The sequence below is a fragment of the Vanessa atalanta genome, chromosome 3, assembly GCF_905147765.1.
Source record: "Vanessa atalanta chromosome 3, ilVanAtal1.2, whole genome shotgun sequence".
NCBI classification, from domain to species: domain Eukaryota; kingdom Metazoa; phylum Arthropoda; class Insecta; order Lepidoptera; family Nymphalidae; genus Vanessa; species Vanessa atalanta.
In genome coordinates, this window is record NC_061873.1 from 2563674 (window position 1) to 2591646 (window position 27973).

Consider the following 27973-nt stretch of genomic DNA (forward strand, 5'->3'; position numbering starts at 1 on the left):
CCAACATTTAAGCGGTATTGAGTACTACATTGTTATTTTTATTAATTTCTTTGCTCTTATACAACAATGGGTAATGTAACCTGTGTGAGACAGTTGTCTACACGAAACAGGTTTGAGTCGTTTTTATATATTTGGGTCAAGGATTATTTCTTTTCAAAATATGAAGGTCGTTATTTTTAATTTTATGCGTGCAACGCGGAACTTCGCTCTCATTGTCCGTGTGTCGTGTCCAAAGTACCTATAACCCTTTCACATTTGCATATTATACATGATGTTTTCTAGTTTTAATTATTATAATTGGATGTTATTATTATTTACTACATTCTATTTTATTGAATATTCAGATGTTAATGTTAAACTTTTAAAATTTGGTCTGTAATAATTTAGACCAGAAGCCCTTCAAAGTTCTCATTGTTTCAACTTGAGCCAACCACATTTACCTCCTATACAGCTAGCGGCAAAATTACAACTAACACAAGGGTTATGTAATCTATATAGATATATACATATAGCCTATTCCAATGCAAGTAGGTAAAAAGATTTACGTATTTCATGCGTTTTTCCAAAATTCAGATAGTAGTTTCGTTCTAAACGCCATTTTTTCGCAAATCCATCGTGAATATCATAGATTAATCAACCAATGATATCGCGTCTATTTGCCTTTTTTCCTGTTATGATTGGAATAGAGTATATACGAGAATTATCTAAACGAATCGGTATGAGACCGACCACAATTGGATGGATTCCGCTTCAATAGCGGAATCTCATCCGTAGATGGCTATTACATTTTTGAATTCCGTTGATGCTCTTTCTTTTCTTTTTTTTTTAAATTAATGCTCAGCAAAGCAGGCTGATAACAGCTAGTCCAATTTTTATGTCACGTCCCGATATTAAGCATGGTACTGATCAATGAACATCTTAGATTGATCTGAATCTTATATCATAGACTGTACTGTTGTCCATACTGTTGTCGAAACCCTTCCTTATGAAACGTTGCTTAAATTGTTTCGTGGATATTTAGGTTACCACTGATTTATCTCTTCTTGTCATCATTGATTCGATATTCGAAAGAAGAAGACGCGTCCTATATAAAGTCACTAGCGGCCCGTCCCGACTTCATAGATATAAAATTGATACAAATTTGGCCCAACCATTATTTCCCTTTAAAGCTAAAATTTCGGAAAACCTTTCTTATTGAAAGTCCATGTTCAAGCATTCCATGATGTTGCATGAATGGTATTATTGAGCACCTTTATTTATACTGGCTCACTCACTTTTCAAAGCGGAACAAAACAATACTAAATATTACTTATTGAATAATGTGTATGACATTAAAAAAAATTAACCCAAACGGCCTAGCCCCACAACCAAGTTGTGTTTAATTAACTAATGGAATTCAACGCTATTTTGTATCCTGATTGTTAACACAACGCGATCTTAGAGACTGAGTACATCCCTTAACGCCTGTAATGAGACAGAGATACTCATTTACTCCTTAAGCTACCTCACTCCTAAACAAAGTGGATGAAAGTTGGTGAATTTGATTCTTATATATAATAATAGATAATGATATTCATTTCTTTATTTAAAATATATAATTAATAAATAAATATAAAACACAAAGCGTATTGAATGATTTAGTACAAGCTTCGTGTTCAGCTGCAGTAGTAAAAGGTGTCCATAGTGCACGCACTGAATCGCTCGCGCATGCGTCGTGCTTCAAAACGACTTTGGAATTAGGCGCGGTTCTTCGTGTTTTCTCACAGATAGATTTAGAAGACGTAATCCCAAATGATTAAATAAGAGATTGTTTGATTACGAAATTGGTCATTATTTTGTTATTACGGAAATCGTTTATTGAAATTTTATTGTGTTTTAAAACTATAATTTAACGGTACTAATTTAATAATAAATAAAATACTTTAAAAAGTCGATTGTTTTTTCATTTTATTCCTCTGATCTCGTAAGAATAAATAAATCAAAATGTACCCTGAGATTAGCTTTGAAAGATTATGCTACTTTCTATGTTTGATTATTAGGTACGAGATGTGCTTGGAAATTATGTCACGTTGACTTTACATAATGAAACAGAGTTCTAATTGAAGTGTCTGACACGCGCGATACAAGTGTGTAATCGAAAACCATCAAAAATATTTCATCAAAATCCAGCTGTAGGTTGGTTAATTGACGTAAATATATGACATTATAAAGAGACAATATAAACTTGGTAAATAATATATATATTAAAATCAATAAACAAACTAACTTCCCAAAGACTATTTGATGTATAGACACGATTTTTATATCTCGTCTAAGATACATTTAAATCTTGAACAAAATATTTTTAAAGTTTGCCTTTAAAATGTATATATTATCATAGACTTGGAGGTTGTGTGTTGCGAAACGCAACCGTGCGTGTGCGCACTGCAGCGGCATGCAACTTTCTATTTTGACGAGACCCCTCTTCGCCTCCCAACGTGGGCCCCTCGTTTGCCGGAAAAGCAATGCAAGTAGAAAGTCATAGCTTTTGTGATATCTAAAAAATGATACTTAGATGTTTAAGAAGTCATTAATTATACCGAATTTGTACTAATCTAATTACAAATGTTTTAAAGTAAATTATTTTTTTTTTTTCGAACGGTTACGTAACCATAAAAAGTACAATGAATAAATAAAAATAAAAAAGTACAATAATAAGTGGGGCACGGTCAGTTTTGAAAACGTGATCTAGTGTTAAAAATTACGTATTGTATACCAGTAGAAATCAAAACTTCAGCTGTTAGATTAAAATGTATTAACGTTTGTATGTATATATATTATATATATTATGAACACAAAAATAATAATTATTATTCGCGCTGAAAATAATTGAAGTCATATTTCTAATAGACGATAAGCGAAAAATTCAGATCAAAAACACTTTTAGTTGTTGGATATATGGTTATTCAATACTAGGTTAAAATACCGGGTCGGGCTGATAAATAGTTATTCTGGTTTTCTGTCAAAATTTTTTAAATAGTCCGGAGGTTTGGAGTTACCAGTAATTACCTCGACAAGCACGTAAAATATACTTTACGCCTACACTCTTGTTCATTGATTGTCGTCCTATTGGCTTATGTTGAGTAAGGGTGCAAGAGTGCTCTTATTTGCGAAAACACTTGCCCATTTTTATATCTCCTATTCTAGATCAGACTAGTTTGGTAAAATCAAATCAAATTCCTTTATTGAATATTTAAAGAAGCATTACACTTACAGATCGTTTAGTTAAATACTACCACGGTTTCGGAAAAGATAACCCTGATCTGAGAAACTCAGCAGGTTTAAGACAGTAGGGAGTCAGATAACATCATCATTGACTTCAGTTAATATGGCTAGATTACAGCTGTCGTACGATTACGTACACATTGAATGCATTCGACTCGTTTGAAATTTAGAAAACAGGCCTGCATACGTTTCGACATCGGCTTTCGTAATCACTTGCTAAGCCCTTTGAAGTCATTTGCATACTGACTGTGTCAGGAGTGTCAGGAGTGTATTATAATAAAATGTCGATACAAAAGTATGTGAAAAATTTCGTGATAAATATCAATACAATACAGATGCGTAAACATTTTAAAAAATGAAACTGTTTTTTCGTGATTCAAAGTTATGCACTTATATTTGTTTGAATTTAATTTTAATTTATACGAAATGGATTGAAAGCGAACGCATCTTTCTACAATCATTTTAGATGAAGAATGAATAAAATGAGTAAAGCGTCTCTTGTCACTTAAAAGAGTCAAATTTTAATGAAGAATTTGCGCCCAACATTTGTGTAAGTATCGCTGTGATGCAAAGTTCACTCCTTTCTATGTACTAAATTAAATTTTTACTGAAAATAATATTTAAAATATTTCTACTTGCTATAATATTTATTCTTTTTTATTATTGCGCGTAATCACCATGTTTTTGTTTTGATCAACGTTTGTATGACTAGACCCTCCGCACTCTCAAGCAATTTTCGACCTTATTATGAACGCCTTATAAGTCATTTGTATATAACGTATTGTGAATCAAAGCACCGCCTTCCTTTCCAACTGTGATAGAGTTATTCGGAAGTGACCCATCAAATGATTACTTTAAAAAACGTTAGATTTTAGAGATGAGGAAATACTTAATCTTCTATTTCATCCTTTCTTTGCCATTGATACAAGTGCATTTTACGATTAAAGAGATTTTACTTGTGTCTTTTTAGGTGTATAATTATATTTGCTTTTGGTGTGTTTATTTATTTTATTTGGATTTATGTTACTTTTATATGACTGCATCTTTTCCTTTCCAAGCAGGATAACTATCTTAAATCTAGGCTGTTCTGTGCTTTGTGCTTGTAGTTATACCGGCTCACTGAATGTTGTTCTACCTGCTTATTAGCTGCCTTAAAAAAAGAAGGATATTCTATTTATTATTAATATAGCCAAATGATTATAATTCTCCATAGACTTTATTTTAAACGCATATCTCGAACTAATTTTAGCCATTAATTAAAGATAATGAGTACATCGCCCCGTTTACTAATTATATATAATATGTATTTATACAAATAGATAATATAATCTATCAAAAGGAGTAGGTTTCGTTATTATAGGTAAGTATTTGTTGCTCACTACGGAATACCTTATTTCCGCATAACTGTGTACCAATTGTGAAGTCAACGAATGCATATTAAAGTACATACATACAATTTGGGAGCGATATTAGTTCCATGTCACGAAACGAAACGTGAGACGATGATTTTAAATAACCGTTTCGAATAACAACGGCTACTTACGATATTACAACATCATCTAACGCACAACGAGGGTAATGCTTTTACCATTTTAAGACAAAATATATATAAAATTCTATCTGGAAACATAAAGTTTAAACAAAAGAATGTGTTCGTTTGTACAATGAAAAATATCGTAATTTAATATCAAACTGTATAAAGCGAGAATTTAAAATTTACAGCAATAAAAATGTAACTACGATTCTGACCTCAATCAAATCAAAAATTTATTTTATAAATTGTTTTACAATAATAAGAACTAACATTAATCGATTTAAAAAAAAGTCAAAATTAAAAAATATATATTATAACACCATTAATTTCATGTAACTTACAAAAAACTTTATTTATTTCATTTTAATGTTACTATTCACACAAACCCATTGTGCGTTTACTACGACGATTTTTACGGTGAATGAGAACGGCATTACGTAACGAAAAGCACGCCATGATCTCAGACTAATAAATAATATAGAAATGCCATTAGGACAACTACACAATAGTCTTATTAAGACATAACAGTAAGCTCAATCTGTCGGATTTCTATTGATATACATAGAGATGACTAACGCGACCCAAACTCGACTATAATTGTTTTTATGTGGTAATGTTTTGAGTTCAAGATGATAATATAGGGTGCCTATTATATACGTGTTTATTTTGGTCTTCTGTAAACAAGGTACAACTGTTTTTAGACATTAATGAAGGTCACCTCGGTTGCAATCTTTACTTGTTCTTATGTTTCTTCCGCTGTATGTTGTTCTATGTACACAACAATGAGGCTTTGAACTTGGTTTGTTTATAGTTATACGATTGGTACTTGTAATTTTGGAATAAGTATCTTTGTTGAACTACACTCTGATAAAATTAAGTTAACTGAACTTCAAGAAGCGTTTCTTATTATTGTAACATGCAATTTTAGTTATATTATTTTTGAGATTTCAGTTTGAAGTTTATCGCAAGTAATGAAATAATATTACGCTAATTAGTAAATTTCGACTATCAGAAAATTGTCTGACACGTGAACAACACGAAATTTATTATTTTGTTCTTTATGTAACGTAGTTTTGGTGGTTACCGATGGAACACGTGGCTCTCAATGACTGGATTCAAAGACGGAAAAACATAGTGAGGAATACTGCATTCAAATGAAAGTTAAGGTCTGAGCCCAGTTGTGGGACATTGACGTTCTGCTAGTATTGTTATTTAATAAAGAGTTTTTTATGTGTATTTTAATATTCACATGTTATAATTTTAGCTTGTAGAAAGAAACTTAATAACGTTTTTTACAAGCGTTGCGTGTCGTATAAATCGGTATTGTATTTTTTTTTATTGCGGAACATTTCAGTTTAAGAACACTTTCGATACCTGTCAAGGTCAGCTTTAAACGGTACATATTCATAATAAAACATAACAAAGTTGTCCAGTATTATCATCAAACTAATTACATAAAATGTTACCTTATTATTATTATCTATCTATTATAAGTTAAATGCACGACGTGTCGTTTGATAATGAATTGATATATTTCCCGAGTTAATTTTTTCTAAATTATTCGACGCCCTACATAATATAATACGTCCTATTGGCTATCAGGTTTGAGTTCACACTGGTATTTATCCGGTATATTAGAACTTCACTTTACATGACATGAAATGATTTTATACCCACAAAATCCTTGCGATAGCCATCTTCGGCGCTGATCGGAGAATTATATTTAATACTACCTCTGCCAGCAAATTCGTTCGCGTTTGAATTTAATAAAAAAGCGTGACTATTATTATTTTATATATAATTCTAAAATAAAAGTAGCCTAAGTTACTCCTTATTACATCAGCTATCTGCCAGTGAAAGTCCCGTTAAAATCGCTCCAGCCGTTCCAGAGATTAGCCGGAACAAACTGACAGACAGACAAAAATTGTAAAAAATGTTATTTAGGTATATGTACCGTGTACACATACATACATATGCATTTAGTAAAACGCGGTTATTTTAATATTACAAACAGGCACTCCAATTTTATTATATATATAGATATTCCGTGGCGCCTCTCGTTCGGCTCTACTCAGGGGATATATCATTATTTATATATATGTGCACCTGATCGCATTTGCCCCAAATGTTTCGTTGTTACTATTCAAATTGTTAAAATATCTATAAAACTATTCCTAATTGCAAAATGGTAGATAGAGTCTAAGGAAGAAATATTTAGCTTTTTGCATAAAAAAATTCACTCTAGTTTTTTGCTTTAACTATTTAAAAGGAGGAGTTATTATTAAGGAGTGCTCTTTGATACGTACCTAGTTGGCAAATAAAAAAGAAAACACTTTGAATGAACGTGTTTTCTAACTGAATAGGAGGAGGAACTCTACTAAATTACGAAACTCATTCAATTTAAAAATATAATTAATTACTTGGTGGTAGGGCTTTGTGCAAGTCCGTCTGGGTAGGTACCACCCACTCATCAGATATTCTACCGCCAAATAACAGTATTTTATATTGTTGTCTTCCGGTTAGAAGGGTAATTGAGCCAGTGTAATCACAGGCACAAGGGACATAACATCTTAGTTTCCAAGGTTGGTGGCGCATAGGTGATGTGAGGAATGGTTAATATTTCTTACAGCGTCTTTGTCTATGGGCGGTGGTGACCACTTACCATCAGGTGGCCCATATGCTCGTCCGCCAACCAATTCCATATATATATATATCCTTTATCAATATGTAAAAAGAGCTTTCGGGATGGAATAGGCTATATCTCGTTAAAATAAAAGGGTTTTTAGTTGAGACCAATCTTGCAAAGTCGACGAAAAATGATCGTATGGATGGATGCGTTTCTTAAGAACGCTGCCTTAACGGTAAGTGACACAAAAATACTTTCTATAGAAAAGTTGTAGAGCTTAGAAATATCTCGGAAAAAGATGACGTATATTTTACGTTTAATTAAAAAATTAAATTAATATGACTAGTTAAAAATAATATTAGTACCGTCATACACTACCTAAGAACAATAGTAAAATTGATATGTATTGTTTTAGACAATTTTTGTATACGTAAATTAAAGGTAGGTAAGTTATTTACCATAGAGCGGTAACGTACCTAATAACTAATGCGGGCGAAACCACGTGCGGACATTAGTGATGCATAGACGTAACACTTAAATTTGATCTTGATGTACTCTGTATATATAACCAGCGCGCCCATAGAAATGTCACTCGGAAATATAAATTTGTCCGGATTCTTCAAAACAACATTCGGTAACGTTTCAAAACGAATCAAAATTACTTTTATTTGTTTGAATAAAAACAATTGTCGTTTATTATGTAACAGATATAATACGTTTTCAGTAATTAATGAACATTATTGAAATAGGAAATAAAATTAATTAACAATCTCACGAGGGGCTAAAGTTATTAGAAGAAAGTTAAATAAACATTACCGTATGGGTAATGTTTATTTAACTTTAAATATTAAGTTATTTTAATAAAGTAAATAAAACTGTAGTTCTTTATTTTAGAATTTAAAACAAATTGATATTTTCCTTAATATCTTCGATATCTCTACATAGTATGATACAAATTCGCCTCGCGCCGTCTTTACGTCTTTATTTGAAATAGTTTTCATCAATAAACAGCTGGATTCAAGAAGAGGTTTATATGTATAAATACGTGCTTACTATAGTAGAGAAAAGTCTAGAATGTTTTTTTAACAATATTTTCTAATGTCTCTAAGAACATAAAAATATATAATTTTCCTAAATGTTAAACATCGCTATGGGCATATTCATATTTATGGTTTTTATTTCCACATATAAAACAAAACTTCTACAAGATAACGTTAGAGAACGTCCCGTATCTCGGTGAAAATTGGTATATACGTCCGTTTTTCCCGAAGTTTTCCCATTTCCCTCAATAACATTTGAATAGGGAATGTTTTTGATGATTTTCGCGGTTCGTGAAGCGTGTTAACCCAAATAGCGGGCGGACATTGGCACATCTATAGCCGTGGTTATTGTTTTCCGTTCTAGTAAGAAAAGTTAAAGCCCATAAATGTCCCAGTGCTGGGTTTCCTCTACTGTGACTGAAAAGATCGGTGATGTAATGAATGGTTAATATTCCTTACAGTGACAATGTTTATGAGCGATGGTTAGATATATTTGCTCGTCCGTATACCTATTTTATAAAAATAATAATATATGTATTTAATTTATTATGATTAACAGAATGAGTTTCATTGTTTTCTTGTATTTTTTTTTAATTTGAAGTGTTAATTATAAATTCTTAGTCAATATTAAAATAAAACGTCGTGTCTATAAAGTAATTACTCTATGGTATCGCCGAGTGACCGTTGCCGCGGCACTTTGCGCAACTCGGTGCAGCCGTCCCCCTTCCCCCCAAGCCAGTGCGCGTGCGCGTGTGCTGCATTCCGGAACCGGGTCGCAGCCGAAATTCCTCCACCTCCAGTCTAACTTGACCTCCCCCCTACGCATAGAACAAACACGCACAATACGACCCAAAAGTTCAACCAACACTGGCGGTGTTACGTGCACGCATGCAAATATACAGTTAGGTCGTAACGGAGTGCTGGGAATCAAATCGATACCGTATCGACTCGGCTCGTGCTTTCTGATGTTTTAGGCCAAATGGTTCAAAATTATAGAGCCAGGTTAGATTTACGATGTTTAGATAACGTATTTTCTGCAGCGCTAGGAGTCCGCTTGAATGCCTTTAACTTATAAATAACGTAGCTTACAAATAAATTAGAAGTATCACTCAGTACAAAACTACTTTTGATATTATGTACTTTAATAATGATTTTTTTTAATGTATATGTCTTTATTACCAATTTTGGAATTAAAATAGAATTTAATTAATGAATCGATAACATCTTATGATCACAAAGAGAAATAGTCAAGTTTTAATTTTGGAGTATTTATTTTTAAGCGTCGCTGCAACTAAGTAAGTGTTTTAATTTTGTTACACAAAACCTCATAACAACGCTTTGATACAATTGACTTCCGCTTATTTACGTTTACCTTATTCGATTTTCTATTTTTAATGTCCTTGGGGAAAATAATTTTCCAATGTTTTTAAAAACTTAAAAATATATTAAAAATACCTCATAGTATTTTTTAATTCAAATGTTGGTTTCAATATAATATGCCGTTTTTATCAACATTTCCTTACGTAATTATTTTATTTATTTCAATCGTAAATTTTATTGATCGATATAAATATAAATAAATATTAAAAAAAACAAATTCAAACCTTCTAATATTTGAAGTACTTACATGATGGTTACATGTATATTTTCACTAGTATAAGTAAGAAAATTTATCTAGTCACAAAATATAGTACGTATAAAATTTTCTCCCCCTGTATTTAAGTCGTGTTTCAGGGCGGACACTTATATTTTAGTCATTAGTAGTCCGTCGCTAAATAAGGCGTATATCAAACTACCCTTAATAAAATAAAGAATCGATAAAGTTATTTCCGCTTGGCTATATTGCGTTTAATAAATAATGTTCCCGACAATGTGAGAACCATCACTTGTATATGCATTAAATATTTATCGATGTCAGACCTAGTTTATCGACAGAATCGTTTGTTTGCTACGAATCATGAAGTTTAAAGGTCGTTTTATATATAGGCTGTGTACATTGTACATACGTAATTAATATCTATGTACATATATATAGTATATAGTATAGTACAATTCGTCATATTTTATAGATGTTAAATAAATTTTTACCAAATTCAACGACAAAGGTAGGTTATTAAAGTTATTAGTAAGGTGTTGTGATTGGGCCGAGATGGCCCAGTGGTTAGAACACGTGCATCTTAACCGATCATTTCGGGTTCAAACCCAGGCAGGTACCACTGAATTTTCATGTGCTTAATTTGTGGTTATAATTTATCTCATACACGGCGGTGAAGGAAAACATCGTGAGAAAACCTGCATGTGTCTTTATTCAAAGAAATTCTACCACATGTGTGTTCTACCAACCCGCATTGGAGTAGCGTGGTGGAATATGCTCCAAACCTTCTCCTCGAAGGGAGAGGAGGTCTTAACCCAGCAGTGGGAAATTTACAGGTTGTTAAATATATGTTTGTGTTCATATGTTTAAGTTTCTTATATCTTTTAGATCTTGAACTGATGATATCGACTTCAATCTGATTTCATCCGACGTTTAAGATAACGTTTACAATAAACTATAAGACTACTAGGTAGATAGTAGTCTAACTAGGTTTTCTTGGTAATTGTTGTTGTATTTTAAAGATTAAAAAAAAAATGATATGTATTCATTATAGATAAAGATTCTTTGATTTATTTTGGTGACGAAGTATGCCCGTAAGAGATTGTTTAAAGCGATAAAATTTCTAAAAGAATAATTTCGATAAGTTTGTTTTATAATATGTAATATATTTATTTTTATCTTGTGTGCCAATAATTAGTTTTTAATGTTAACATGTTAATAATCTGTTATTACCTTTACAGGGCAGGTATCCGAGGCGGCCCGGGCATGGACTCCCAACAGCAGCAGTACTGCCTTAAGTGGAACAGTTTCGGCTCCAATTTGGCCACGTCGTTCGCGAACCTCTGGAACTCGGAGAGTCTTGCTGACGTCACGCTCTATTGCGAGGGTAAGTTCGCTTCTATTAGTAATTTTATAAACATGTGGGGTGTTTTTTGTCAATGTAAGAAAAATTATTTCATAGATTTTTATGGACTGAGTTTTTGATAAAGGCGCTAACAACAAAATTCCTCTGTTGGGTTTTACGACACTCACGGGTGAGATGTGCGGGTGAGAAATGAAGCTAGTCTGTTCGTCAGAAACCACATAGCTTATAGAAGTTTTACCAAACTAATATTATAGAGAGACATTTTTTTTAAATATATGGATACAGATTAGGGTTAGGTGTTTGTAAAATTGAACTTTAATATTATAGTAGACTGGAAACTGAACCTGCGTCTCTACCGGTGCGAAATTTATAAAACCCAAACTTCCAACCCCGTTTCACTCCCTTAGGGAGTTTCGTAAAATCCGGATTATATTTAGCGGATGTCTACACCCTATAGGGAACCTAGTTTCTGAGATATCTTGATTAATCAGTAAGTGTATGTATGTATGTATGTATGTATGTATGTATGTATGTATGTATGGACATGTATGTAGTGTGTATTTCGCTTTTATATGTATAAATTAATGATTTAAGATCTCAGTGGTATGTATTTTATTGTTGTAATATATTCGGATGGACTAACTGACTAAGTCCTTTTAATAATAACAGCTATTCGGGCGAAATAAGAATTTAATTTACTTTCCGATTACAAGGGTCCAATTTAAATAATTCAGGTAACCATTCGAATACGCGTAAAAATATTCCATCAAAATCGGTCCAACCGTTTAGGAGTTCAGTTCCAAATACACGTCCAGAAGTAGACGTATGTATAACAGATATTTGGCCTTTGGCACAATTGGCCTCCCGGAAAATCCTTAATCGTATACATGTGAAGGGGTAGTACCTACTTTATAGTGAATCGTTTCTAATTAGTGTGATTGAAGCCTTGTATACCTCAGAACGAGAACGTAATACGGCTGGGCGAACGTTTAAAGGTATGCGAGTTTAAAGTTTTTATTTATATCATTAAATTACAACATATCCGATAACTGTAGTTTGATTTTTTAAGTCATTTTTAAATAAAAAATATTTATTTATAATTACTAGATAAACCTGCTCCTTTTTCCGCGCGAAATTTATAAAACTTAGCACACAAACGGTCGCCCCCCATTTTACCCCCTCGAGTGGTGAGTTAAAAAAAGTAACCTATGACCTTCCTCGGGACTCAAACAATCTTCTTACTTAATATAATCTAAATCGGTTCATCGGTTTACGTGTGTAGTACTAACATATTAATTAATATTTTTTCATTAAATAATTCGTTTTTTTTTTTGTCTATTCGTGTTCCGTACATACTTGATTAATAACCGTCTGTTCGCAATTAAGGGATTATGTGTGTAATTTAAAATAACCATTCATTAATCTATGATAACTTTAGCTTCGTTTGTTATTAAGTTAACAATAATTTCATTAATTGTTTTCGAATACACCTAGTTTTTTTTTAAATCAATACTTTGAGATACTGGAAATACATATGCTTCTATTGACATCTATAAATAAATCTTGTATATTAATAGCATAAGCCGATTTTTGTCCCAGTGATTATGGGACTATGGCTGCACATAATAATCGGTCCTAGTCTCATTTTGAAGAGTTCCAGCCGTAGATGTGCAGAAAAATAAGGAGGATTCTTGATTGCAATTTATTATATTGTTATGATTTAACAGAGAATTAATTTAAAAGAGAGTGGAAAAAAGTTACTGGCCACGTAGAGAGCGGCGCTATGGCTGTATAAAAAAAAAAAACGTAAATCGTGCGAACAAACGTCGTCAGTATACAATGAAATTAAATTAAAAAAAAAAAACCTGTCATGTTTCGAAATTTGTAAAAATCTGTTGAAGTTTCGCGTGCGATTAACTAGTGTATCAAGATACAAAAGTGGTTCGTGGTTGTTTCGTATGCTTCTAAAAATTGCATCTGATTGTGTGGTATCTTTGTAAATTGTGTTGTTTTTGACACTTGTCTGATGGTTTCTCGCATAGTGCCATTAATATACAGTAGCCAGTCATACTATATAATTAAATACCTATAAAAAGAATTAAAGCAATGGCAACGCATATATAATAATATCTCAAGTCCATATAGGGTTTTCATCGGAGTAGTTTATCTACCTGAGCGACAGCTTTATTAAGCCGTAGAAATTGATTGTATATACCTACAGCAGCTGTCTCGAGAAATATTGATAGCGTGATTTAGGCATTTATCACATAAATACTATGCACATTTTATTTCTTGTTATTAAACGTGTAGCGGTTGCATAGTTGCTTACTCAATGCCCTGTCTTCTTCCAAATGTCAAATTACTGATGACAGAAAAGGACAAATCTGTATGTAGCTATTCCCTTTTTTTTAATAGAATAAGAAAATAAATATGTAAAATGAAAAATTTTACTAATGTAAATAAATATAAAAATGTATAACCTCGTCGGATTTTCAGTCTCATCGGATTATTACAGGTTGTGATACCATACGCACCTGTGCGCTTTAACACGCCCTTTGTTGATGATTAGGTTAGAGAAGGGCCGTGAGAAGTAACTATTTCTTAAACCGACAATGTGGCGCCAACTGTCTCTTGCACATTGCCTCACTCACCGTCCATAAACAAACCAACCCAAAAATTAATACCCCAGACACAAAGCCATGCCACCGGAAAATACGTCACTAATATTATATTCATAACATTTTAAAAGAACGTAATATATTCTTGACTTTTAATGTATCTATTTTATAGCGTGTTATTGAAGAGATAAATAACGATAATAATTTTAATAGAACAAAATGTAGTCACGACGAATAATTCTTATCGATGATCATAAAAAATAGCATTGGAATCGGCGCTTTGACAATAGATAATAAAAGAACGACTTAGTTTTGTTTTTTTTTTTTTAATTAAAAAAATGTAACGATTTGCACGTCTAAGACCTTACTCGACTGAATTTCTTTAGGAAGCTATTTTCATTTTGGAGTTAGAAAATGTTATAACTGTAATTAAATGCATTTGACCGAAGTGACGTCTTCCAATCTGATTTTAAAAAAGAAGAATTTCGATCCCGCTTTTGCTTTTGTATAAGCCGATCCTAATTATTTTTTCAAATATCTTTATTGCTTCGGAATTTAAAAAAGAAAATTTCATTCATAGTCGTCTGTTTGATCCGTGTCTAAAGGGTGCTGTCTGTGACGTTGAGTAAATGTTTATTAATTGTCAATCTCATCATTAAAGTACCTTTAATTGTACATGCAGGCAAAATTTATAAATGGATTTTAATTTTTTCTTAGAAGTTTTGCGTAAAAAGCAACATACTCAACGTTACAGGAATACAGAAGCATTTAAATTTGAAAGTGAACAAATTTTTACTACGAAAATTTTAAAAGTTGTACATACAGAAAATAAGCGATCAAATTGTTACTATATATCTTAAAAAAATATCCTTTATCGTTATTATTTGCGCATAAAGACATAATTTAAAATGAAAATATGTACTGACGGCGCTAATGTGAAGTTTGGATATATAATTTTTAATTTAAAGCGATTCCACACGTCGCGTTTTACAGCAATTTTATGCGCGTAATCACGCCGAACGCACCCAAATAATGAGTCATAAAAATTAATGATTTATGAAAACAACTTTAAAATATAAAAACATATAATGTTTCATAATAATAAATAAAAGCACTATTTTAATGGGTACATCTTAATATATCATTTTAAATATATATTGGACTAACATTGGTAATACATATATGTATAAACTAGTATATACAACCACTTGTTATTTGAGACAATCTTGTCCGAAGCTCACTGTATTAAAATGTTAATACTATCGGAATTTTATTTCGCATTATATGTTACTCTGTCAAACATTGCGGAAAAATTACTGTATTTACTCATGACACTCATAAAAAAAATGAAGCATTTATTTTAGTCTTGTCAAATTCGTTTTAATTTAGACATTCAAAACAATATTAGCTCTGTATGAATGACTTGAATTCATACCCATATATAATATAATATAATGGAATGTTCGCAAGAATGTTGCAGCTTTTCTTCGTTGTATCGTAATTCAAATTGTAAACAGTTGTATAAATTATTAAATTATTTATTTTACAAGGAAAATAAAATTAATAATGAATAAATATGTTATTTAATATTGCGATATTTTTATAATGTATTATCATATCAATAAATCTAATATAGGCTCTTACAAATAATGTTAAAATGTTAAATATTTTCGTAAATGTCATGTCCAGAAACTGTTAGAAAACCCGTGTATATTTTATTTACACGAACAATATAATACTATTATAGAAACAAAAGAGGAAACATTATTTGCAACTAACGTACACTAAGAGACTTTTCATAACTATGATTATGTTATTGTGTAAATAAATCATTGAAATTTTATTTTTTTCATATCTTATTTCAATGTGTTTTTTAAGAGCGTTTTATGCGAAACTTTGTATGTGAAGAAGTATTATTGGGGAGCATTGTCGAGGCCAACGTCAAATAAATACGGCAAACAAATGTTCCATCGTAATGAGTGCTAATTGTTGAATTTTCGTATACACTAACTTGCCGTGATGAAGGTTTCCACTTTGATTGTATATTTAAGTTACTTCGTATGCGTGTGTTAAACAATTTATATATAAAAAAGGTATTACAGTAAAATTAATACCGGTACTATAAATACGCATACATAATACATCATTCTGAAATATTTAGTGGTATTTTTAATTTCGTCGTATTATAATTGGCGATATATTTTAAAAATTATTATTTTTTATAAGTTTTATGGCGTTGAATTTTTTAAGCGGATGTATTTACGTAGATATTTAATATATTTCTTTATCTTTGCTTTACGTGTTATTATGATAAACTTGACCTTATACGAAGTACGAAATAAAACTACTGAATTATAGATAATTGCGGTAGCAATGATACTTTCAAGTACCAAAAAGCCGTAATTTTACTATCTACGATTGTGTATCGTTCTAAATGTTTTTTATTGGATTGTAAAAAAAAACCTTAAACATGTGTTTAATGCCGAGTCTTATATAACTCAATAACTTCGTCTACTCATTCCTGAGAGGCCGGCAACGCACCTGTAAGACCCCAGGTATTGCAAATGTCCATGGGCGGTGGTTTCCTTCAGATGAGACTCCTGCTCGTTTCCACTTAATTATATTTTTATTATTTGTATCGATTTAATTAATCCTTATAATCTTCAAGTCTGCCAGGTTAGGGTGGTGTTTAGGTGTTTCGGATTTTAGTGTGGAGTCAAAGTATTAACAGGCGCAAGGAAAATAACATCTTAATTTCTAAGGTTCGGTGGTGCATTGATGTAAGGAATGGTTAAAAGTTCTTGCGCTAATGTCAATGGTCGCTGGTCAATAATTACTATCAGGTGGCTGTTTTATATGTTCGACTACTTGTTGCATAATAAAATTGATAAGTTCGACGAGGGAAAATTAAAGAAAAAATTAATACCTTCGCTTGCAACTTTGCTATGAAAACATGTCACCTCCGTGTTGCGACTATCTATATTCGCGATGATATCGGGTTTTTCTAAATTTAAATATTATCTATTTATTTAATTTTAATTTGCATTAGGTCACTTTGTGTACGTCTTCTTGGTCACTTGTCTCTAAGTTTTACCGTGCAGATTACGACCGCAACATACTAAGTAAATTTTTCAGCTTACCCTACAAGTGTAACGATCACCGGTGACAACTATAACCTCTTTGAAGCATTTACTACGAACAAACGATAAAATTATATTTAAAAAATGTTGTTAATAAAATCCCTACTCCTTTTAGAACTTGTTTCGTAACAAATTGTAATAAATTATCGTCATTTATCACTATAAGGCATTAACATCGTCGACATGCATAGTTGTCCGCGAAATCTTGCGAAATTGATAAAAAGGTCGTTGACATCATCCGATAATTTTTTTTTATCCTTACGTTTTGCATAAAATGTTATGATAAGCTTGCACGCATTTAGTTAAATTTTGTTAAATAATTTTATTTTATTATTATTACGATATTTTATTTATTAGGAAAGACATTTTCGTCGACGTCTTTGGAAGGGAGAATTTTACATCGACTTAGATTCTGAACACGTATAAGATGTTTGTATATGTTTCAATTTACATGTGGTTCGCTTATTTATATATCTTTATTAATATGAGACTGCTATGTCAATACGTAGTATGAGAGAGCCAATGTAATAACAATCAGAATTGGAACAAGGATTTATTTTCTGACCGCAGCGTCCCCTGTCCTATCTAAAATAATCCATACAATACACAATATATATATATATATATATATATATATACATATGTATATATATTCAGATAGAATAGTAGGTACGTAGAGTAAATTGCACAACGGTCGCGTTTTACCGATGTGTCACAGGTTCAATATTGGTCCCTTGGTTTACTGTCGTTCTTAATAAATGCATTACGCTTTTTTAACGAAAGTCTTTGTATTTTTCTTAACCTACAAAATTAATTTTAAGCTGTTACTTATTTGGTTTAAAGATCACCCCGCAATATAATTTCAAACAGACAAGTAGATCAGTCTAAATAATATTTTTTTAAGCGAAATGTTTTAAAGAAATCTCTAGATATGTTTGTTTTTCAAATCTCATATTAAATAACAAACGACAATCATTTCATTACTTTATGAATCATTTATTATTACGTGTTTTCGTTTATTTTTCTTAGTATAATGAAATGTTTATTCGTTATGTGTATAATAAAAAGTTGAAAATTAAGTAATTTGCATAGACTTCGGCGAATTTTAGTGCAATATTGTTTATAGACAAAAAACTATTTTTTTTTAATTACAAGGCAGTTTTTATTCGATAATAAATCGATTAAATATTCAATGTAATTGGTATGGGTATCCGAGTTACGATTATATTTATTAATCGTTCATCGAACAACGTTAATGTTTATTTTTGTCGTATAAAACGAATCATTTTGTCATATATACTTATATAAAAAAATTGAAGTTAGCCTTGAGCGACATACAAAATTGCCGTTGCCGATAAAATGCATATTATTTTAATATAGAGTGTATTGAACTGCGTCGTCTACACGTGTCGGCTATTTTTTAGGAATTCGCCTTAAGGTTATCTTATCGGCTGTGCGGAAATTTAAAAAAAAAAACAAATGACGGATGCAGTTTGATATCTTTGCAAAAACAATCAAATATCAGTCGCCTCATCGTGTAAGAATTAAGTATCTACGATTATTATTTATTATTAGATTTTTCGATTATTATTATTATTTTTCAAGGTTTTGTAGTGTAACTTTTTTAGCGACGATTCGATAATAACAAGGATAGGTTAATGAGAATTGTTGATAGTAAAATTTTAAGGATGCGTAACGTTTAGACATATTTTATTTCTTGAGTGAGAAGAGAGCTATATGACGTAAAGAAAGAAAGAGATAGTAAGAGAGCTATATATTTGTAAAGTTTTACTTGTATTACGTGTACGGTACAGCACGCACAATATTTTATTCGTGATTTAATTCTCCTCACATTTGAATTTACTTTGAAATATTAGTGCTCCAGAGTAATAATTAATTACAGTCGGACTGTATGGATTTGTTTACCTACGTATTTATTCAGTATCGCGCCACCTATAATGAGGCTTATTTTTATGAATTCTTTAAGATGTGGCAACATCGTAACTAATCATGGCATGTAGTCGCATAATGTTTTGAGCGTAAAAATAAAATATGAATACATTTAATTGTGGCAAATTGACACAAAACCGTCCTTGTTTCCTTTGACTCCATGTAGTCTCGTTGGTCTGAACTATTACGCCTAGACGTGTAAAATAATGTATTAATGTATTTTCAACTATAAAAAAGGGTAATTATGACGTTTCGAAATTGTAAACCTAAAAAACATAATTAGCCTCAATATACCTCGGTGGTTGCCCGTTACTATATCTATTTACAATTTTCAATGTACCTCCTTCACTAGGTACCAAAGTTTATAGTGGTTACTACTTGCCTTCGTCCGTCTTATTTAAAAAACAAGTACCATGTATATAACATCATCTTTTGGGAATATTGTACAAGAATCTTCGGCTTCTTATTAAAAGCAAAACAGTTCGTTGGCAGTCAGAGATTTCTTTATTTCGAATACATTTAATAATTAAACTATATAATATATTTAACGTTCTATAAGTGCGATTGCAATTTTTTTTAAGTCGAGACCCTATATTTATCGCAGCGAATCAAACGTTAGCGCGATTCAGAACAATAATTTTCTATACAAATTTTTAGTATAACTATATTTTTACGGGTTTATAAAGTCAACGCTACGGCGTAAATTAAAGAGTTTAAGATAGTCGAGTTGTAAAACGGAACCGACGACATTTTTTACTAAAGTAGTAATAACTAGTCGATGAACGAATTTTATTTCCCAATTAACTTAATATTAAAATACTTAATAATAACTAAAAGTATATTTGATTTGATCGTCTTGTTTGTCATGCTAATTAAATTATCTCCAATACATAGCTTTAGCGAATATAGTGATAATGTCATAACGTAGACACAGATAATATATTTGTCAGATTTCTTTAAAAAATAGTTTGCATATGTTTAGTTGTTATCTTGGTAAATGGATGAAAAAAAAACACTGTCGCTGAAATTGATAAATCTTGAAAGGTTACCTTTCGACCTACTTTTTTAAACATCAGGTAAAAAAAAGTAAATTGAGTTTCAACCTTTCAACCTACGTATTTAAGCTTACATCCACGCTTTTTCATCTAAAAGATTCTCAAGTATCTTAAGACGTAGCATCCGTACATAACGTAGAATTTCTTGCTTGAAAGACGTTGACCGAATTAAAGATCCAACGTCATCAAAATGCGTCTAATGGGATGGGAAGAACGCGAATTTTCTTAATTAACTTGTTCAAATTGGTACAAACATTTGGTATTTATTGATTGCAAGGATCGCATGCGCTCTGCGTCAAAATCTATAAATCTAGGTTAAGTTCGGAGCCAGCCTAGTCGGAGGCTCAGCCTTTGTGTAATTATAAGTTATAAAACTTTTTATTTAGCTGAAAAAATATTTGAGTAACATAATATTTATAATCAAATTCATAATAAATTTAGAATATTATAAAATTACATACACTAGTGTATATAGAATAAATATAGAAAAAAAAAACAAATATATTAAAAAAAAAAACTGGATTATTATTTATATTATATTTATTTATATATTATTATTTTATAAGACATAAAAACCTGAATGAATATATGAATGAATAATAAACTAAACTTTATTTACATTAAAAAAAACATCGAAATACGAATATACTTCAACTATTATAAAATTCGCCAAGACCTTTAGACTGTAGATTCTCGTTGGATTAATGAGGTATTATTTATCTGTTTCAATATAGATTAAAAAAAAAAAAACTGGTCCCAAGTTTTGGAGGTCGACACGCGCTAGACGGTAGTCAGGTGGGGTGGGGCGTGAGAACCGGGTTACGACTCCGGGAAGTTTCACGACGCACAAACCCTGCAATTGGAATAATTTGAGTCACTTTTACGTTATGTTAATAATTGGGTAAAACCAACTCGTAATTAAACTCTGTTCAACAATATTCTGCCTCCTTTTTAAACTCTTCTCTATCCATAATGTACATTTGTAATTTAATTAAAATCCATCGTGCATAACGTTCAATCCAAGGTATTTAATGTAATGCTGCTTTACACTGAATCATTAAAATAAATATTTGACGTACGCACCTCGTTTCGTGAATTATATTAAATTGTTGAATAATGGATACAATATTCAAAAGACTGTTGATGTCAAATAAATGTAAATTAATTATGAATAGGAGTTGTTTATATGATATTATATGAAAAGAAAACGTATGTATGTGTGTATGAAGTTATCTATGCAATTGTCAAGACAATAGAAGAATCTGGGTAATAATAATGTATTTCAAATGTCGGAAAAGAGTAACTAATGAGTTACTTGCGGTTTCTTCTCGATAGAATCTACATTCCGAACCGGTGTTAGCTTTATATTGAATAAAATTAAAACAATTGAAACGACGATTCCAAAGTGCTTTCATTTGATCCAGTTGCTTATTAACATTATAAAAAACCCAAAAAAAAAAGTCAAAACTCTCTTTAATCACTATATCGCGTATATATACCCCTGGGAGTGGCCGGGTAAGCTGAGGAAAATCATAAAACAGTTTAAAAAAAAATCACATCCGAGGATCTACCACTTACTTCTTAGTTAGTGAATTTGATATGCATCGCTGGTTTTGATCGTTATTTCGCTCCTTGACTTTAAATTCCCAACCAAAAAAATCTTGCCTTGAGAAATTTTTTTTTTTTTTTTTTATAATTATAAAAGACGACATAAATTAAGATCAACTGACAATTATTTACTCATAGATTTTGGGATAAAAAAAAAACCGTTTTAAATATAAAATATAATTGTGTGAAAATTTTCACTTTTGTCTCTGAAAACAGAAAATCATTACAGCAAAATATTCTTAAGCATACTCGTAATATTTTTGCTCAAATAATAATATTGTCTATCTTAATGCTTGGTGTTTCTTTATTATAAAGATGATATTTTTTCAGGATTTTGTCCGATGAAAACTGTACTGCGTTTACAAATTCTATGCCGAACGCATCGGCGCCGGTCTTATCGACCGAGCGCTATGTGTGTCGAGCGCCCCCACTCTCCTCCCCTCACCTCCGACCAGCTGACAACGCACTGTCACACGTCACCCTTGATTTTTACCGTAATAAATCTATATATATAAAAATCGTGTTGGTAAATTTGTTCGAGACATAAAGTTGGCACATAAATGCATTATTTCACGGTTAAGGCTTTTATGCTATACCTTGCCACTAGATGGCGCTGCAGCACATTTACATATATACCCTACAATTGATCGCCTTGATAATCGTCTTATATACAAAGGCAAGATAATTTACTATTGTACATATCTATATACAAATCTATATTAGTTTTATTTCTGGATTGAAGCAGCTCGCCGTATATATAAATATCTATATATAATATATTTGTTACATTTTATCGACTGTTTTGATTGCTTTTTTCCTTTATATACTATTATAGTGAAACATAGATACTCGTTGTAAAAATCTAATCTAAACGCTAAACATTATTATTGGTCTTCCAAAATTATTGACAAAAAAAAACATATTTCCATGACATGACATGACATGACAGTTTTTAAATCGTACATCAAGTATTACATCAAAAAGACTCAATTTTCAATTACGATGTATCTGTCTCAGTAATTTGACGGTTACGTCGTCAATTTGCAACGCGGCCCTACGGAAATTGACTTCTAAAGCCCCTTCCACACAATAGAGATAACGGTTTCATAAATCCAGTTTGGATTCAATATTCATAATTAAGATACAATGAGTTTACATTTCGTATCGTGTTGCATATATCTCAGTAAAATGTATTGCAGCTAGACTTATGTTTACCTAGTATGAACGAGGACTAAGGAGGAAATTGGATCGTATTGAGAATGAGGTAGGGAAGTTAACGGCCCGGGATTTCCCGGATTTGTCCTAGTTTCGAGAGCTTCAGGGGTAAACTTACAGGTTGTAAAAGATATAAACTGTATAATGTATATATTATATTGTTTTATTCGTCGCAATAATCAACTTTAATAAATTTATAACAAACCTTAGTTTTTCTCTGTTTATTCGTAAAGTTGAAGTATAACTTCGAGATCTATTTATTTCGTGTCTTTAAGGTATGTGATAAAATATATTAACCTATTTAAATTCGTATCATATAATGTATCGGCATCTTTATAAGCATTTATTTTCCCCTGACTATTTATCTAAATAGTTAGGTATATCTAAACATTTGTTCTGGTTTTTGAATTTAAATGGTTGCCCTATTCTGTTGCTCGGGGGGTGGGCTGATGTTCTATTGCATGCTTACGGCTTCGCCTGCTGGTGTCAATATCATGCTTCCAACAGAAAATAGATTTTCGGAATATGAAATTGTATTTTATTATTTTTTCTCTACATAATAGTCGGAGTTATTTTTGCGGGTTCATGTTTTGGTTTAATACTAACAGACAATTCTTTATATAAATATTTAAAGGTATATTTTGTAGTTATTTAATTCTTTATATAAATATTTAAAGGTATATTTTGTAGTTATTTAAGTAAATTCTAATTTGATAGGAGCGGATGGAGTAAATACTGCCAACTTCCAAATTCAGGGTTATTATTGAAATAATTTTGACTGAAATTCTAATAACTTTTTTTTAATACTACGAGAGATAGCCTTACAATCTCCTTTAGTCAGCCTTATATAATATTATTCATAAACCTTTTAATCTATTTCAATTAAATTCAATACGTCAATAGGAGAGTGATTAATATTTAAATTAATATTTTTTTACGTACAGACGTATGTTTAACATATAAATATAATATATGTTAAGTGTATGTTTTTACAAATATCGTGCTACAAATTACCTATATAGATAAAATGTTATCAGAGATACGTATTTTTGATATATTTGTTTTTGTTTACTTTATTTTTGTAACGTGGCTAATAACTATAGTGTGTTCCTTGGTTTCGCACGTGATTATAGACAATAATCTTATATCAGTTTCTGTAACACTAATCAAAGTTAACTAATCGCTTATAATCTAAACGCTCATTGGTCGCGTATTACGTCATAAACTAGCACCAACCAATGAGATTAAAGACGAATTAGTTGAACTGACTTTTATCAGCATATTAGCAACTAGAGTTTAATTATTTAAATTATTGGACGCCTTCTAATAGCTCTTTAAAGGCTTTAAAACAAGACATATACAAAGTTGTTGCGTTTTCTTGTTGTATGTTGATCAGTAAAAGCGTAGGCACCGTGGCACTGTATCATCCGTGCCTCGGAAAGCACGTAAATCGATTTAATCCTGTTCCTGATTTTGTCTGTGTTAAACGGCCTGGAAGACATTATTTGTGTGTGTGTGAAATAACATTAGTTTTATAAGCTTCGGTTAACCGAACCAAACGTTAGTAATGTTCAATATATTTACTAGGAATTTGCTCAATGTTAATTAAAACATATAATTTTTTAAGTATCATTATAAGTAAAGATGACGCTATTTGTTTCTATTCCTAAAACAGGTGATAAAACCTGATAATATTAAAAAGGCTTAACAATGTTCTGATAAAAGTGGAAGTGTCCTTCCGTATGATCATATAATTTCTATATGTATATATATATATACTAATATTATATAATTAAAAAGAGATAAAACAATCTAATATCAATATTTATTACCGATGAGACGTATTTATTTGTATTCCCTTACTGAACTGAAACCGCTAAACCGATGTAGGTACACAAAACTTATACCAAAAATTGGAACACGTTTCGGCGAAGGTTTTAGTATATAAAACATGTTCGACGCGTCAACTATCAAATTATAATATATGTTATATTAAATTAAAAAAATATATATAACATTTATTTGAAACACCAGGAGTTCATATCGAAATTTTCCATAAACAAAATTATCTTAGATTTACAATAGTCGCTATGGCAATCGCTGCGTAACATGTATAGTTTTAGTTACCAGGAATCAAGGTGTTCCTGCGGTTAGGGGTGGGAGGGCGTGTATCCACCCGCATAGCTATATTTAAGTGCATTATACGTAAAACAAAACCACCCTGGGTGGTTTTCCCCTGTAGTTGTGCATTTAGGCCTAATCTACCCCCCGTGGGTGTGTAGATGTTACTATTGATTGGGGTGTGTTAAAGGGTTAAATTCGGTTCAGTTCTTTGAAGTGAGTTACATATGAATTTTGGGGGAACCTTCGAGGGTAGTCGACGACTCTCACTATGTAATTATGCTAATATTCATTTACATTTAACTTAGGAATGAATTATTTATCCATATTTATTATTGTTAATTTTCGTTTATATATTTATAAGAGACTTACAATGTTAACATATAAAAAATAATTTATATCTTGGATAGAAATATTACAGAGTCACTTAATAATACGGCAAAACTATAAAATGATCTAATCTGAGAAACTATAAAAAAATCATTATGTCTATTGAACATAAAAAATAAGGCTCGTTGCACATTCCCGTAACTCCCTACATTACGAGTTTACGCACGTACGGCCCGAAAATCCCGAACGGTTCACCTAGTTTTTCAGTGCCCCCTCTACTCCGTGCAAGATTGATTTTCTGTCGCGCATTTCGCTTGCACTTTCGTTGAGGGTGGGTATCGCTGTCTCGTTTCCCCGGCACCACCCGCGCCGACCTTGAAATGGGGCGAACGCACACAAACGTCTAGCCGTTTCAGGGGTGGCCGTTGCATGAAAATGAAAGGAGATTTTCGTTGGTCGTTTTTTATATTATTAATGTTGACTGTACATTTAACTATTATAATAACAATGTTTGCAAATTATATTTTGTAAGGAAATCAGTTGATAAAAACTATACTTATATTTTCAATAGTGCCTTAATAAACTTTGAGTGTGTAAAATAAATGAAATAAAAAAATGTAATATAAATAAAGTCTTAATGAGTTAAATTTTAGTTATTTCAGTTTTTATTTGTTTAAATAAGTTGTCAACCCTATTAGGTATTAATCAGTACGTATACAACGTGTGCTTGTGTGAGTCTGGAAACGGGGTTAGTCGTGTTCCCCCACCGTCGCTTTCACTTGCATCCTGTTCACGCGCACACTTACAATATTTTGGGTTAGATTCGTTCTACTTATAGCTGTATATACGGTACGCCATTTTCGGGAAAGTCAAGAAAACTCATCTATTTTGTTTCAAAATCAGTCGTTACAAGTCGTTTAAATTTAGAACTTTTAAAAGTGTATGTATATTATTTTTTTTCTTAATAACAGTTCTTTGTAATGAAATGTCTTTATTTCTTTGACATATTCCGTACTAAAGACTTTTTAGAATAATATAAATAATTTCTTAACCTCCCTTTGGAAACAGTTTTTTAGAAGAATTACTTCGCGTGTTTTAGTATAATTTATAATCAATGTACAACTAAACGCCTAATATTATTCCAAGGCTATTTGTACTGAAGTGCACGCTGAGTCGAAGTTATGAAAAATTGCCTTCAAATCTAACCTTATTACTTTGAAGCTAGGAAATGACTGAACAAGTGATGAAAACAATGAAATATCTATTGTAGTGATAAAAATTTATACTAATTTATCGCTAAGATATAGTATATTGTTATTAACTTATCAAAACAGGTTATTTCATTATCAAAATAAAGATTTAATTTTATTTAGAACTGATACATACTTTTCAATACTTTAAATGAACTAAACTATGACGACTTTATCAATGTTCTATCTTCTTCTTCCAAATGTCAAATCAATGATGGCGAAAAGAGATAACTAGTGATTTCTAAACAGTCTTTGTAAGTACGGCCGTAAATATTTAAAATACTAATAATCTAAATTTAATTGAAAATAAATTAATAAATTATATTTAACTGTAACTGATATTAAGTGCAAGATTAAAATAGAACAAAAAGGTTTTATTGTAAAATAATAAACTCTTAACATAATCTGCATGTAATATTTGAACCAAACCTTATTTAAATAGTACACAGGTTCGATTATAGGTTCTATGAAAAGTTTTCCATTCGAAACAAAAGAAAAACGTTTATAAAGATTTACATCACAATTGTTAAATAACTATGCCACATGCGAACAAGGTCATCTCAAAACAAACTCTAATATCCGTAAATTTACAGTAATTTATTTTCATAAAACTATATTTAGTGTGTTGTATTAAAACGAAATACAAAATATTAAAAGTCGATTTCATACGTTTTGTTAATGAACAAACTATTTTAGTCGGGCTAAAATATTTAATAGAATCACATATTTTATTCAAATAATATATTAATTAGGTATTTTATATAATCTTGGACTTTGCCAAGTTTTATAATGACACATCCGATTTGAAAAACAAATGGTTTTGCACTCATTTTGTAACTTTAAGTTTATTATTAATAGTCAAATTTATAGACTTTCGCTTCAATCTAGATAGATAACATAAAATATATGTTAATATTTTCATCCATTCATGTGAAACAAACAACCTTGGTGTATCATAAAAAGCGTTATAAATGCGTGCGCGTGACAATATTGTCAAAAATGTTACTTTTGTCTAATTTTATATTATTTGTATAAATATATATGAGCGATAAATATATATTAAAGTTTATATTTATAGAATTAAAGGTAACGAACAAAAAACGGTAGGTATACTAAATTGGCCTTCAATGTTTCGCTCGCATCAAACTTATAAACGTGTAAAAATATCCCAAAAGCGCGGCGCTGAGACCTACTAACGCTTATCTATCGTTAGTAGGTCTCGAAATGAGGCCAATGTCGGTGTTGCAACTGCGCCCGCGTCG

General features: G+C 31.1%; 1 protein-coding gene across 3 annotated transcripts in view; it reads left to right on the top strand.

Annotated features, from left to right (window-relative positions):
• Positions 1-27973, top strand: part of LOC125077102 (zinc finger protein chinmo) — a 49142-nt gene that overhangs the window by 10830 nt on the left and 10339 nt on the right. For all 3 annotated transcript variants that reach the window (XM_047688904.1, XM_047688903.1, XM_047688905.1), the window contains exon 2: positions 11300-11445. In XM_047688904.1, the coding sequence (XP_047544860.1) occupies positions 11300-11445 (146 nt within the window). The remainder of the gene's footprint in view (positions 1-11299; positions 11446-27973) is intronic.